The sequence below is a fragment of the Parus major genome, chromosome 2 (genome assembly GCF_001522545.3).
Source record: "Parus major isolate Abel chromosome 2, Parus_major1.1, whole genome shotgun sequence".
NCBI classification, from domain to species: Eukaryota; Metazoa; Chordata; class Aves; order Passeriformes; family Paridae; genus Parus; species Parus major.
The window spans coordinates 87,830,148-87,845,156 of record NC_031769.1 but is presented as its reverse complement, the minus strand read 5'-3'; the positions used below and the strand labels follow the sequence as shown (position 1 = coordinate 87,845,156).

Below are 15,009 nucleotides of genomic sequence, written 5' to 3'. Positions count from 1 at the left end.
CGGCTGCGCCCCCACCTCCGCCCGGAGGAAGCCCCCGGTGCCCGGGCAGCCCCTGTGGGACCGAGCCCAGGGCGGGCAGCGGCGGCTCAGCCGGCCTCGGGGGCGCTGCAGGGAGCGGGTCCCCGGTGCCGGGCGCTGCCGCGCCGCCCCCCCTCTCCCCCTCCCCGCGGCCGGGGGGCGCTGGCCCAGGCAGTCCCCGGCAGCTCCGAGGCGCCCAGCTCCGCCGCGCTGCCCCCGGGCTATGAATAAAGCCGAGGCGGCCGGGGGGACAGGTACAGGTGCCCGTCTCCTGCGCGCAGGGCTACGCCGACGTCCCAGCCCGCCTCCTCCAGCGGGAGGGAAACAAAGACGGCGAGAGAGGCAGGGAGAGTTGCCTGTAAGTTTAGCGCCTTTCAGTCGTGACTCGCGGAGATAAATGATAGTTTGGAGGTGCGCGCAGTTAATCACCGCCACGGCTGCCGTACAGCGTGTGCAACCCGCAGATCATTAGGTTAAATGGAGGACATTCGTGTCCTTCCAGAATCAATGCAATTATTGTTGGCAACAAGGACAACAATTGGAGTGGCAGCACTAATTTTACTAACCTGCTATTAATTATGGTGTCCCCCACGCCCCAGACGGCGTTTATAACCCGTGGAAGCAAGCGGCGCTGGCTGCTTCTGTTTTAAAACGGGAAAAGTTGGAAGTGGAATGCCTGGTCGTGTTGGAAAGTGTTAATCAGTAGGAAAGAGTGTGATCAGTGGAACTATTCACTTGAGCGTCACTCTGGTACAGGGGGTTAGTGAAGTGGCTGTGGCGCCTGGGGACCGAAGGCTCCGTGCCGCGCCGCGCAGGTACCGCGCACTGAGACATGTCTGCGTTAGCTCCCCGCAGCTCCCTGCCACGCCAGCCAGCGCAGACCAGAGCAGAGAAGCCCTGCCATGGCACAGCCATCGCTACCAGGTTTTAGCCGAAGCCTGGCGTGAACGCAGGTAAAAAATTTATTCTTTTGGTGGTGGTACTTGTGTGTGTGCTTGTGTGTGTGTGTATCTATGGAAGCGGGGGGTGGAGGGGAGCGGTGGGGCTTACCCCCCCCCACGCCCCCCTTCTCCTTCGGAGCCTGCTTTAGCAGCAAGGCAGCTGGAAATCAACTGCTGGAGGGAAGAGAAACTATCCGTGATGAATCATTTGGCTTTGTGCAATCTTTACCTAGGACAGAGGGTAAATGTATTTTAACATACGTGTGTTATTTCTTGGGAAGGGGGTGTGGATATGATATTCAGCGAGCACTAAGGTAAGGTACCGAGTCCAACTTTCTGGATTTTAAGGCGAACTTTAAAAGACAGAATTTGACCTTGCAAGCAGGAAAGTTTTACCTTCGCAGGGAAGTAAGTTGAAGCTGTCGGCTGCCAGAGAGCTCAAAGGTGGTGGTGTCTGAATGCCTGCAGGTCTGCAGCACTGAGGGTACAGGAACCTAGAAAGGAAATCTTATACAATCTTTGCTTTGCTAGTGAAAGTGTAATTGCGATGCTCTGCACTGAGCAAGTAAATGTGGGCATGTTGTAGCATCCATCTATAGCTGTAGACCAGCTGCCCAGGTTGCAGCATTTGCTTCTCTTACTGAAAAGTTTTGTGTGTGTGTGTGTTTGTGTGTGTGTGCATGTGCCTGTGTGTGTACGTGTGTGTGTGTAGGTGTGCATGTAAGAGAGAGAGAGAGAGAAAAAGAGAGTGCTGGCTCCAGTTCTTAAGTGTTAAAAGTTAATAAATACAAAGAACAGAATGAGCATGTGAGGCCTTTCTGCTTTAATCTAGATTGTTTGCCAAGAGGATTGAAGACTTACAAAATGAAAGCATTCAAATGGATAGCTTTGAACAACTGATTTTACACGTAGTTGTAAACTGAGTAAATTAATTAGCAGTGCCTTCTTATGCAACTGTTCTGTTGGTCATCATGGCTCTGCCAATCCCAAGCCATGGCATGGGTTTGTGCAGGTCGGCAGCATCATCTCGCTGTCCCTCGATTCAGAGTGCAGGAGGTGCAGTTACACCTCAGATTGGCTCAGGAAAGAAAAACCAATCATATTTACTGTCAACAGCAAGTTTATGGGAGCTAATCTACTTGAAATTGTTGTAGGCTGCCCTCGGTTCCACGTCAGATTCCAAATGGGCAACATGTAGAGCTTCACAGCGTTTGTCAGGCGGTGTCAATGTTACTTTAAGTCTGTAACATAAAAACAAAGCAAACTCAGCTGAAAGAGCTCGCTAAAGTCTGTTTAGCCCATAAGCAAATTCCGTTGCTGAAATATTTCCAGGAGTGGCAATAACCTCTCCAAAAGAGAAGGCGATGAAAATTCAGATAGTAAGTGTAGCTGCATTAACTGCCTCTAGATCATGTCCCTGAAGACGTCCATCAAAGCCTGAGTCCTGAAGAGGTTCTGTTTTACCTGCTGTGGCCTGTTCCAGCATCACACTCTTTCATTCTCATTCCATGTTTTTACAATAAAACTTGTATGAGCATTGGCTCCAGGTTCTCAGAGGAAAAGCTCATAACCCTGTGAGAGAGACCTGGCTGGGCTTTGGACGGGAAATACCTGCTCACCTGAGTGTGCAGGCTGGTTCTGACCAGAAGGGAACTCTCCAGCGTTTCCTATTGATCACAGTGGGTTTTCCTTGCTCAAACTTTCGAGAAAGCTGTGTGTGTTTCTTTCTCGAAAGCTGTTAACTGCATTGTACAGGAAAGGGGCTTTGACGAGGATCAATTTTTATTGCACAGCAAAGACTTGCATTTTCCAGATGCTTAAGGATATAGCCCACAGCATTAAGCGTCTTTGCTTGGATTTGAACAGTGTTACGTTGTTTATGTGCAAGAACCACAAAGGTTATTTTAAATCATTGAGGGGCTTAATGCATGTTTGTGCTCTGGCACCAAAAATTCAAGATGAAATATAATTGTGTTGAGTTTCTTATCAACAAAGGGTCATTATTTGTAGACTGTAAGTGAAACAAGACATCAACAGTGGGGGAGGACATACTGTCAGCTTTCAGCGTTTAAGTGTTTAAGGGTATTAAGTTTTTTTGTCGCTTTTTCTTTTTGTTTGTTTGTTTTGGTGGGGGTTTTTTAATGACTGCTTTCTAGGGAATACAGATTGGAACTGACACAAAGCTGACCGGGGGTAAAGGAATAGAGCAGGCAGGCTGAAAAGAAAAATGACAAATAATTATCATGATTAATACAGGAAAGTTCAGTGCAAAAATGGGCACCAGAGTATTTGCATGGCGCACTGAAAGACAACTGTGATATATAAATAGACAAGGACTATAAATATTGAATTTCTCCTTGTATTTTAAAGTTTAATAGACTCATCTAAATATCAAAACCTGTAGTGTACTGTGGGCCACTGCGGAGTTGACATCTGCAGTGGAAAAAAAAAAAAAAAAAAAAAAAAGCAAAAAAAAAAAAGCACCAAAAAAGCACAACTTCAGGACATTTCCCAAACTGTAGCCTGGAAAACTAGGAGGACTTCTTCAGGCAGTTCTCCAGCTCTCCCAGCTAATTATAGTGCTTTACACCGTGCCGCTCTTGAGATAAGTGCAACTATTTTCTTCCCTAGCACGGGTGAGTTTTATTCCAGAGCTTAAACAAACATCCCCCAGTGCAATGGGCACAGGAGGCAGAGGGAGCAGCACGGAACACTGCGTGCAGACCATTGTGTAAACACTGAGTGTCTTTTCTTTCCAAACAATGCAATAGTCCGTCAGCACTCCGCATAGAAGGAAGCTGCTGGTAAAGATTCGCTAAAAGTATCATTATACCTTGGCATCACCAGAGTATAACGTAGGAGGAGGACTAGAGAAGCCCTTCTAGAAGACAAACCCAATGACGAAGCTATTAATATTCTCAGAAATAAAAAAGAATTAGCATTTCAGGTAACAAAAGAAAGAGCACTTTCTTCACATCCAAAAATCAATACAGAATTCCAAACCGATTATTTATGTCATTTGATTCCCTTTCTTTATACGTTTCTCCCGGCTACAGATACTGAGCTGTCAGGATAATTTGCATGTACTGTATCTGATATCTTTTATTTGCAAACACTCTAAAGCGCCATAAAACGCCTCTCGTTGTAGTCTAACTCGATCTGAGAACTAGTATTTTCATCTGTAAATTAAAGCAATTACGCAGCAGATATTATATTATGTGTACTGTGGTCTCCAGATAGTCATCAATCACCCTCAATCGAGCTGTCAGTGTGGGCAGATTCGTTTCTGGGAGGCAGTCTTCCAGCTGGGGAGAAGAAGAGAATATCATCATTAATTAGAGTGTGACCCTGGGGCTATTCACATGTCTGAACCCAGGAATCTCTCTGAGCAAGTCTGCACACCATGGAGCAGCGTTCGACTGCACCAGCAGCCCAGCTTCAGCCTCGGAGCTGACTCCTCCGCTTCCTCCATCCTCCGGGGGGCTGCCTGCTTGCCCTGCCCCGGTGGTACCGGCCGTCGGGGGAGAGGTGCTGGGGCTGCCAGCATCTTCCCCCCACGGCCCGTTCCCTCCGAGCGTGCAGCAGAAGGGGGTTGCTGCCTGCTTGGGGGCGGGGGGGGGAGGTGGTTCCCAGAGCCCCAGAGGGTAGGGAGGCTGATGGCAGCGGTGGGATGGGTCGGGTAGAAGGGGGTGTTGGGAGTTTGAGATGGGATCAAAGTCGTTTTAACGTGAAAAGTCACATCTTTTCCATCATTCCTCGGAAGACGCTTGTAGGGTTTTCTACCTGTAATCACATGCCTGGAATAAAAGCCGAAAAGGAAAGCAGGCTTGCTTATCATGTGCTTTATTGTCAGCGTTAGCGCTAATTTTAACTGTTGATTAAATCTTAAATGAAGACTCAGTCGTGTGTCCCTTCATATGTCTTGTTTGTAATTGAGACTAATTATTACTGTGGGGTGGGAAGAAGCAGCTGCTCATTAATTAATTTCTAATTAAAAGTGCTTACTAGCCTTTCAGTGACTAAGGAGGGTGGGGAAAATAGCTGATATAACATTGATCCTTCAGATTAAAAACATTCATTTCCTTCCCTTGCCCGCAGAAATAAATGTGTTGCAAGCAGGCGTCGCAGCTACCGAAGAGCTTCCCAAACTTTTCGCCCCTATTAGGCAGGCTGAAGGCGATGCTGGAGAGTCTGTTTTCCATGCCAGGGGAAAGATTCCCGAAAATGAGTGTTAAACTTACAGGCAGGTTAATTTGAGTAGGTTTTGCGTGACGTCAGAGGCTCGACTCTTTTAAAACAACGTGCTTGTGTGCTGATGCATTTGTATCACTTTTCTTCTTCCCACCTTTTATTTTTCCGCGGGTGCAAAGTATTTATTTTTGCCATCAGGTCTACTTGGAACCTAGATGTAACAATTATTTCTGTGTCGTAGCTGTAGCGGGGAAGGTGCTAAAATCGCCGTACATATTTAAAAGAAAAAAAAAAAAGTTTAAATTTTCATGTAAATAAATTGTGGTTTTCTGCTTCGTCCTATAAGCATCTAGGGACCTGTGGTTACCAATCAATTGGTACAACAGAGCAGAGCCAGGCTGCGATAGCGTGCAGATCAGACGCCTCGCCTTGTTTCTAGATATCTGGGAGCCTCTGTACCATGTCCTATCCTCAGTTTGGCTACCCTTACTCCTCTGCACCCCAGGTAAGCCTTTTTGCCTACCAACGCTAATTGATTGAATTTCAGTCCTTATCGATGCCTTCCGTCCGGGATGAGGGCGGCAGCGATCCTCTCCCGCATGCGGTAGCTGCAAAGCAGATGCTCGTTCTGCGGCTTTCCAAGATACCCAAGTTCTGTGTCGGGCATCAGTTTTAAAATGTGAAGAAACAGGCGGGATTTAGGATGTTTGGGGGTGATAAAGACGCGTGGGATATGATTACAGAGATGAGAGAGGTGAGAAGGAGAGCTAGAGATCCCCAACCCCCACCCGCACCCCCCCCCCTTTTTTTTTTCTCTTTCACGATTAAATTCAGTTTATCAATTAAACATGGACGTACGAAGGTCCGGCCCGCAGAAACAGAATGGGATACTCTAAACCAGCAGGTTAATAACAGATGCGTGCATGGCTGCTACAAATCTGCAGTCAAAATAAATATGCATGAATGACTTCGAAAAAAAGGTTTAAAAACACAGATGGGAATCGTTGTGCTACGAGAGGAGAAAACGGTGTAAACCCCAGTCTTGTGAAAACACCCCAGGAAAAGTTAGCTTTAAAATGCAGAGGGCCTGAGGAATGTATTATAGAGGATTAAACAGCCACAGTCACGGGGCATTTGGTTGTTGTTGTTGTTGTTGTCGTGGAGTCGTTTTTAAAAACTGATAAGATACTTGCACCTCTGCGCTTCTCCAGAGCGCTTCAATCACGATTGAAGTAAGACACGGCACAGGAGGGAGGAGGGCGAGCGACACCCCAAAGCTACGACCTGATTTGGAAAAAAAAAAACCAAAACAACAAAACAAACCCAAACAAAATCCCACCAAGCCCACACAATCTGGAAACAACCGAACTTGGTTATAGTTTGAGAAGTTCCCCCCCACCCCGCCCTCAGCTCCGCTCTCTTTCCCTCCAGTTCCTGATGAGCACCAACTCCCTGACGACCTGCTGCGAGTCCAGCAGCCGGACGCTGGCTGAGACGGGGGCAGCCGCCTCCGCCCAGACCCCCGTGTACTGCCCGGTGTACGAGAGCCGCCTGCTCGCCACCGCCCGACACGAGCTCAACTCCGCCGCCGCCCTGGGGGTCTACGGCGGACCCTACGCCGGGCCCCAGGGCTATGGAAACTACGTGACCTACGGTACCGAGGCTCCCCCCTTCTACTCCTTGGTAAGCCGCCCCGGGGGATGCTCTCTCTCTCCCTCCCTCCCTCCCGTCCCCGCGCTCCCCCCGTGCCCCCGGGGGCGGAGGCCGCTCGGCGGGACCCCCTCCCCGGGCGGGGGCAGCCCCGGGCGCTTCTCCTCGGCCCCGCCGTGCCGCACGGCTCTCCCCGCGTCCGGCCCCGCCGTCAGCGGCTCTTCCAGCCCGGCGCTCGCTCCTCACGGTAACGCAATTAAAAGTCGCGCCTGACGAGCTGGCGGCCGAGTGCGGTGGGCCCATCCGGGCGGGCAGTTTAGGGCGACTCACGCCCAGGCTTGCAAAAAAAAAATATTGCCCTCTTCCCACACAGCGGTTTTTCTCTTTTTTTTTTTTTTTTTTTTTTTTTTTTCCTCCCCTGCACCGTAACAGCTCGAGTTAATGTCTCTATTGATGTCGCTGGGCACCGAGGGGCCCCGGGAAGGTCCGTCGCGCCGGGACGCGGGCGGGGGAGCCGGGCTCGGTGCCGGGCGGGGGCCGGGCTCTCCCGGCGGCGGGGCTGAGGGCGGCGGGCGGTGTCTCTTGCAGAACAGTTTGGATGCGAAGGACGGGAGCGGCTCTGCGCATGCGGGCATCGCCCCGGCGGCTGCCTACTACCCCTACGATCACACCCTCAGCCAGTACCAGTACGACAGGTAAGCGCCATCCCCTCCCCGGCCCCGCTCGCTGCCCACCACCCTCGCCACCCCCTCCCCGCTATCGCCTCCCCGCCCCGCCCCGCCAAGCCCGCCAACCTGCCTCCTCGCCGCTCAGCATCTCCCGGCCCCAGCCATGCCGCCTCCCCTTCCCCACACCGACACCGGGTCCTCCGCCCCCCGGGAGGGCGGGAGCGCGGGGGGCGATCCCTCTTAACCGGGGCGGTAATTACGTTTCCCTGCTCGGAGTCAGGCTTGGGCATCCCCTGTATATTTATTAGTTTTAAACCAGCGCAAACCCCCTTACACACCGTTCCCGGCTCAGAGGCCCATTGGGCGCCAGTGACCTTTCCTGGAGGATGTGCATTAAATATTCAGTCGCAGCCCAGTGTCATCTGCGTTAGGTTTCTACAATTTCAGGAACAAAAGGGTAGAGGAGATTACTAATAAAAGGAGTAAGAGGAAATATATTTCTATTAACACTTACACCCTGGGGTCACCCAGATGAATTTTGTTTGGGGAGGACTAATAAAACGAGAGGAAAGTGGTATTTATATGAGTTTGCAAGCTGCTAGGATTTTCCTGCTGCCCGAAATGTTAACATTGACTTTACCGCAAATAAAAGCAGGTGATTCCTTCCCTCTTTCCGCCACCACCGCCAAGGCAGAGCGGAAATTTGCATTGCCCGCTACTGCTGCTGGCTGAACCCTTCCTTCTTGCTTTCCTTCCTCGGCCTGAATTATCTAGGCTGGTCCCCCTCATAAAGCTGAGCTATCCGCATCCATGTCCCCCCTCTCCGGTCCAGCTGCCCTCCGGGGGGTGCAGCAGGCGAGCGGCAGGGGCCGGAGCTCTGGGACCCCGCGTCGGGCAGGTGCGCGGGGGGCGAGAGCAAAGTGTCACATCCCGGGGCTCCCCTGTGCCTGCAGGTACGGGACGATGGACGGCGGGACGCGGAGAAAAAACGCTACCCGAGAGACGACTAGCACGCTGAAGGCCTGGCTGCAGGAGCACCGCAAGAACCCCTACCCCACCAAGGGCGAGAAGATCATGCTGGCCATCATCACCAAGATGACCCTCACCCAGGTCTCCACCTGGTTCGCCAACGCCCGCCGGCGGCTCAAGAAGGAGAACAAGATGACCTGGCCTCCGCGGAACAAGTGCTCTGATGAGAAGCGGCCCTATGAGGAAGAGGAGGAGGAGGAGGAGGAGAGCTCGCAGGAAGAGGCGATGAAGAGCGGGAAAGCCGAGGGTACCCTGCTAAAACCAGGCACTTAGCGGTGCGGCCGCGGGGGCTCGGCCGGCAGCTCGCCCCCGGGGCGGGCCTCGCTGGTGGGGGCGGCCGCGGGCCTCGCTGGTGGGGGCGGCCTCGGGGCAGCGCGGCGCCGACAGTGACCGTGTGTCTTGTTTTTGCTGTCCCTTCCCCCGCCCCCGCCCCGCAGAACCCACGGGCAAGGAGGAGAAGGAGCTGGAGCTCAGCGACCTGGAGGACTTGGACGCCGCCGAGTCGGAGAGCTCGGAGTGCGAGTTGAGGCGGCCCTTCCCGCATCCGCTCCCGCATCCGCACCCGCTCCCGCTCCCGGGCGGCAGCCACCCGCCTCGGGCCGCAGAGCTCCCCGCCAAGATGCCGCCGCCGCCGGCCGCCGCCGGGGACGACGAGGAGGAGGAGGAGGAGGCGGCTGCGGCAGAGCGGGCGCGGAGCTGCCTGAAGACGGCGGCGGAGGAGTGCGGCCCCGACCCGCTGGGCGCTCGGCAGCGCGGCTGCGAGTCCAAGATGTGCTTCCAGCAGGGGCAGCAGCTGCTGGAGGCGAAGCCCAGGATTTGGTCCCTGGCGCACACTGCCACCTCCCTCAACCAGGCCGAGTACCCCTCCTGCATGCTGAAAAGGCCGGGGGGCTCGGCAGCCGCCGCCGCTCCCGCCCCGGGTAGCGTCATGGACAGGCACCAGGATTCGCCGGTCACTAACCTCAGGAACTGGGTGGACGGGGTGTTTCACGATCCCCTGTTCAGGCACAGTACTTTAAACCAAGCCCTGAGCAACACGACAGTTTCCTGGGCTACCACCAAAGGAGCCATTCTGGAAACGGGCGCCTTGGGACGCGCGGTGGGGAACGGCGCCAACGTGCTCAAGGGGCAGCTCTCAAACCTGGCCCACCATGACTCAAACAAAGAGTTTCTGGCGTTTCCCAAATCAGGAAGCAAAATGTTTTGTTCCTAACAGGCTCGCCGAGGGGCAAAGGACTTTCTAACGCTTGAAGAGTCAGCTACACTGAAAAAAGACTTGCAAGAGTTTAAATTTAAATATAAAACTTTTTCTTCTTCTTTTTTTTTTTTTTTTTTTTTTTAAAGCAAACAACATAAACGAGGATTTAAAGTTCAGTTTGCTCAGTTCGACGGAAAGACTTTGCTCATTGCTGTTCTGAACATTTTCTCCTGGCTGCGACTTTAAGGGATCAATGTCGTGAAAGTTATTTAATTCCATGTCCAAAAAGCACGTACTATAGTGTAGACCTACCTACTTAAAAAGTTTACATCCGAAAGTTTACAAACGGGAAATTTAAATTCAGATTTAATTTAAGGCATGCCGACATTAGTTATAAAGACTTTTTGAGAGTTTTTCCTCCTGATTTCCTTGTTAGCATATAATTCACAAACAGCACTTCTACTAAGTTTACACCTACCGCACAAATTTATCTTGACAAAAAAAAAAAAATATGTTAAAAGGTATGCTCACTCCAATAAATTGTCTGTTTCAGAGGTAACACAAGTGGTGGCGTTTTGCATTGGGCAACAAACAACTTCTGTGTTTCAAATTCCCCCTCGGAGCCGATCCCGGTAATTCCAAGGACTGTCAACAGGCTGCAGGGAGAGGGGAAGAGAGGCTCAGCGCAGCGCTGCCGCGGGACTCAGGACGGAGCCCGGGAGGCAGGCTGAGCGCAGGAGGAATGCTGGGCTGAGCTCCGAGCCGGCCGTGCCTCCGCGGGGCAGCGCCGGGCCCCGGCCGCCTCCCGGGCCGACATCGGGGACGCCGGCTGTCCGCCGAGGCCCGGCGGGGCGGGAGCATCCCCCCTTTTCCCCTCCCCTCCTTCCCGAGCTGCGGGCGGGCGGGGGTCGGCCCCCAAGGGCCGGGCTCTGCCGCGGCGTCGCCTCCGCCGTGCGCGGAGCAATTGATTCACATGGAAAATTTGATCTTTTAAAGAACCGTTTTAGCTTTCCAGCTCCTCTGCCAGTGCGGAGAATCGCTGATCCGCCATGAATATTTCAGCACTTCAGTACAGATGCTTTACCGTTTTGACATTAAATAGAGTGCAGCCAACAAAAAGAGAGAGGGAGGAAGAGCGCTCTCGACGTGTGATTCAGGAGCACTCGCAGCCAATTTACCACTTAGATAACAGGCGCTTAAAATATTTCATTTCCTTCCCCGGAATGGGAACAAACTTTACTGATCCCCGGACCGGGAGGCAAGGGAAACTGCTGGAAAAGAAACTGCGAGGCGATAATAGACCCCGGCTTATCCGAACCGGCCTAAAGCCCCTGAAGTTCGGCGCCCGGCGCAGCGGGGAAAAACCGAGAGCACCCGAAGGACCAAACTGACATCGGGACAAGCAGAAGAGCCTTCCTTGCCTCCCAGCATTCTCGCCCATCCCAGCCCAGAGGCTCCCCGTCAGTCCACCCCCCCTTCACAATAAATAAATAAGAATACAATAAAAGGGAAAAATATATAAAGGCAACCGAGAAAACACTCAGCCAAAATATAACATACTCCAGCCTGCGAAGTTTCTAGCGAGACCTGTTAGTGCAAGGACTGAATAAAGGAATCCAGGTGCGGAGATCAGATCAAGCCCTTCCCCTCTCTTCGAGCAGCCGTAATTGGATTGTATCCAGTCATATTCCCTGTCATTGTATTGACTTTCGCTCTCTTGGATGATATTATCGAGATCACTGAACCCCTCTGCTGATCTGGCTGTCAAAAGGCTCAGACAGGAGCCCCCGGCCTGGAAAACGTGCATCAGCCGAGATAATTTGAAGTGAAATTTTCATTTTGACAGTAAACCCCTCAATTTCTAAAGGCTCTGCACCCGGAGAGCTCGGTGGCAGGGGGAGGCTTTACAGAAAGCCCACGTCTTAAACTGAAAAGGGCAAAAGAACTCGAATTAGTTGTAATAGATAAAAGGGCAAAAATAAAGAGTCAAGGGTACTTGACAGTAATAGCGAAAGTGGAGTCTCGGGGGAGCCGCGATCTGAGCTAAAGGCAGGGCCGGCAGGAATTTTAATGCAGCCGGGGCGGCCGGCGAGCTTTGCCTCTGAAATCCTTTAGACAAAGCAAATTATTTTCAGCCAAACTAAAGAAACGGGGATGAACGAGGCGAGGGAGAGGGAAGTGGAGAAAGGCGAGTGTTCGGGCTGCCCTTAGACCATTGGTAGAGTCAAGCGGGATGGGGCATAAACCCCTCTGACTGCTGCGAGGGTGATGTTAAAGCGGGGAGGTTTGTGCGTGCCAGCCTTGCTGGATGAGCAGAGACTGGAGGGGACACGGGGGCTCCCGGTGGGCTTCGGTTTCCATGCGACAGAGGGTCTGTGGAGTGGAAGGGGACTCCATTCTTTCTCCTGACACAGCGACAGCCGAGTGTGTGTGTGTGTGGATTCTGTGTGTCTGAGTGCAAGGAGAGGTCTCGTCCACTGAGCAGCCAAAAATCTCTCGCAGTCTGAAAAGCTCCCTGACTTTGAGGAGCACCGGCCCCCGCCGGCCTCCCTGGGCTGGCTCTCGGCGGGTGACCCCGCAAGCCATGTAAGTCATTTTACAAGTCATTGCTGGCCGGCTCTGGCTAGGTCCAGGATTCAATTCGGACATCCCGATGTTTGGGAGGCAACACCCTCCCCACTCCCCCACCTCCTCCCCTCCTCCTGACTTAAAATGAAGGTGATGGCACCGTGGGCAAAACACAGGCGCGCTGAAATACCAGAAGCCAAAGGAAAAGCGGATCAACACTTTATCCCTTCATTTTCGTGTTATTGTTGTTATAAAACAAGTTTGAGTAAGTTTATGACTGCTGTATAACCGGAGCAGGGCTCTCCAGACCAGGGAACCAGCTCTGTCTGAGGTCTGCTAAATTTGTGTGTGCTCACACCAAAACATTGACCATCCTGAGAAGAGACCGTGTCAGTTAAGGGGGAGGGAAAAGGAATTCTTGCTTTAATACATAAACCTTATGACTTAGATCAGCCATGAAATGCAGAGGTCTTTCAAAAAGGTTGGGGCTCTTGTTTTTTGGTTGTTTTTATTTTATTTTATTTTTTTTAATATGAACAAAAGAGTGTGAGAAATTAATTTTGCCATTTGATTCAATAGCACTAGTCAAAGATCAGGTTCTGCTGCTTTAGAGGAATCTGCAGGGCTGGAAGAGAAAGCTGTGCAGCTCGTATGTCTGTACAAAGCAGAAATATAAAGGCAGACTGAGAAAGAAAGAGGAGGGGAAAAAAATCATAGAGAAACGTCTTGAAACTGAGAGACTCTAAATCATTCAGCCATGGCAAATTCAAACACACAAAGGAGGGGATGCTAAATTAACAGTGCTTTTTACATAGAGCCCAAATAAAACTGTAATCAGCGACGCGTTACTTTTCATTAAGCGAGTTTGACAGGAGCATATTCAGCCTCGACAAGGGAACAGGAGCGAAGAAATATACGGCTCTCCCAGCCCGAGTCATAAGATAATTCCTTAAGCTCCATTAACAACTCTTAGCCGCAGGAAATGGGCTCCCTGAAAACATCTCCAAATCTAAAAGCTTTATCGACCTCTCAAACCTCTGCTGATGGTTCTATTTTTTTAAAAAAACTTAGAGGCAAGACGTCCAGCAAGGTAATAGACTTTGACACAACACCTTCTTAACTAGAGAGAGAGAGGCAGAGAAAACGAGACCTTAAATGATATTTAAAAGGCAGCCAATTAAGATTTAAAATGATTGTCTCCTGAGATTATGCATGCGATTTATGTCATCTACTTTTTTTTCCCAGACATGCATGAAAAACTGCAATGGGGTGTATTGCCTGTTCCTCAAATGATGATGATGATGGTGATGATAATAATAATAATGATAATAATAATAATAGTAGAAGAAGAAACAGTAGCAATTAACAATCTGTAGCTATCTCACATAATTGCAAATTATGATCCAGGAAAGGGCTAGTGTTTAGGTAACCTGATTATAGAGCACCTTGCAACAGCCAGCTTATTTATAGGTGTCTAATTTAAAGACAGATTCACACATTATCCACTAATGTTCAGGAGCACATTTCTTTCCATCCTGAGTGAATATTTGACTATTAAAGGCACATAATTAATTTATAGTCAACAATCCAGTGCAGCACCTCCTTCCCATTGGCCACATGGTCAAATGTCCAAGAAGATTCTGTCTTGGCAAGACTGATTATATATTTTTAAGATATAATGGTTCAGAAGGAGACTCTGACTTAGTACAGTCTTTTTGCTACACATTTGCCTTTTCCATTTAAATCTGACCTTCAAATAATATGAAGGCTTGCGTGTGTGAAAGTATATCCAGCTAAATGCCAAGAAAAGAGTTAATGCTCACACTGTACCATTTCATGCAGAAATTCTGTAAAATGCAAGAAAATATTATAACTTGCTGATTTTGTTAGAGATCAGAAACTGTTTCAATGAGTGTGATTTCTGGATGAATGAGGTGAAAAAAGGACACTCAAACACCACTCTGTTTTGGCCAAAGGTCAAAGTGTTTTGGTCTCTACTTAGATGAAGTTAGCTCTGTCTATGAAGCAATGATCTTGGATCTGAGTCCTGTGTCTCTTGAGGGCTGAGCATGTAACTTAGTCCTTTAAAAAAGTGAAGAATGAAGGAATGTTAATGGTCAGATTATACATTTTTATTTGCATGGTAAAAAATAATAATTATGCTTGTTCTTAAAGAGGAATCTATTTTTAATAGAATAGCTAATGGTCAAAACATCAATCCTGAAATGTGACATCTGGCATGTTTCAACTCACATTTACTGTCAAAAAGTCTATGAGGTGATTAAGACTTGTGGGAAGCATTCTCTTCATACTCCTTGGGAAATGGCATCACAGCAGATAACAATCCTCAATTTGTAGGCCCCCTCAAAAAGAAGTCTTAATATACACACCAGCTATATATGCCTGGAGGCAGTTTAATACATAAATCGTTGGTCTCCTGTACCATGACTATATAGCAAAACCTGAATTTGACTTAGACCTTGAAGACACATTTGACACAACCTGAAGAACCAAGGGAAGAGGAAATGCTTGGGAGTAATTCAAAAGCAAATGATAGTAATTACTTCCTAGTGTCCCCCACTCCAATGAGAAGTGGGACTGTTTTCAGGGAGGAAAGAAAGAAGCCTCCATGCAACCTAGAGAGAGTGCATATATGCAAGCCCCACTGGTATCCTGCTTCCCACAGTGGGGAGTGTGGTCTGGGCATGAGAACAATGATTGACCTACTTACAGTGCTCAAGAGCTA

The 15,009-nt window shown here is 50.1% G+C and overlaps 1 protein-coding gene across 3 annotated transcripts; it reads left to right on the top strand.

Annotated features, from left to right (window-relative positions):
- The first annotated feature begins 285 nt into the window (after positions 1–285).
- IRX4 (iroquois homeobox 4) lies at positions 286–10,205 on the top strand. Of its 3 annotated transcripts, XM_015616569.3 has the most exons (7): positions 286–376; positions 864–971; positions 5,497–5,655; positions 6,582–6,833; positions 7,389–7,495; positions 8,422–8,744; positions 8,935–10,205. In XM_015616569.3, exons 3-7 carry the CDS (start codon positions 5,611–5,613, stop codon positions 9,708–9,710), a joined length of 1,503 nt encoding a protein of 500 aa, XP_015472055.1. In that variant the 5' UTR covers positions 286–376; positions 864–971; positions 5,497–5,610; the 3' UTR covers positions 9,711–10,205. The 3 variants fall into 3 exon arrangements, with proteins under 3 accessions (XP_015472055.1, XP_033368067.1, XP_033368066.1); XM_033512176.1 differs by lacking the exon at positions 286–376 and having other exon boundaries at positions 393–971; positions 5,590–5,655; XM_033512175.1 differs by lacking the exons at positions 286–376; positions 864–971 and adding an exon at positions 1,101–1,200.
- Positions 10,206–15,009: the final 4,804 nt, after the last annotated feature.

What these genes read in the sequence shown, in the direction of transcription:
- IRX4 (XM_015616569.3), top strand. Translation starts at nt 5,611, where the DNA reads ATGTCCTATCCTCAGTTTGGCTACCCTTACTCCTCTGCACCCCAG. An exon ending in CTCCCCCCTTCTACTCCTTG is followed by an intron (nt 6,834 to 7,388) that starts GTAAGCCGCCCC and finishes TGTCTCTTGCAG; the next exon opens with AACAGTTTGGATGCGAAGGA. An exon ending in AGCCAGTACCAGTACGACAG is followed by an intron (nt 7,496 to 8,421) that starts GTAAGCGCCATC and finishes CTGTGCCTGCAG; the next exon opens with GTACGGGACGATGGACGGCG.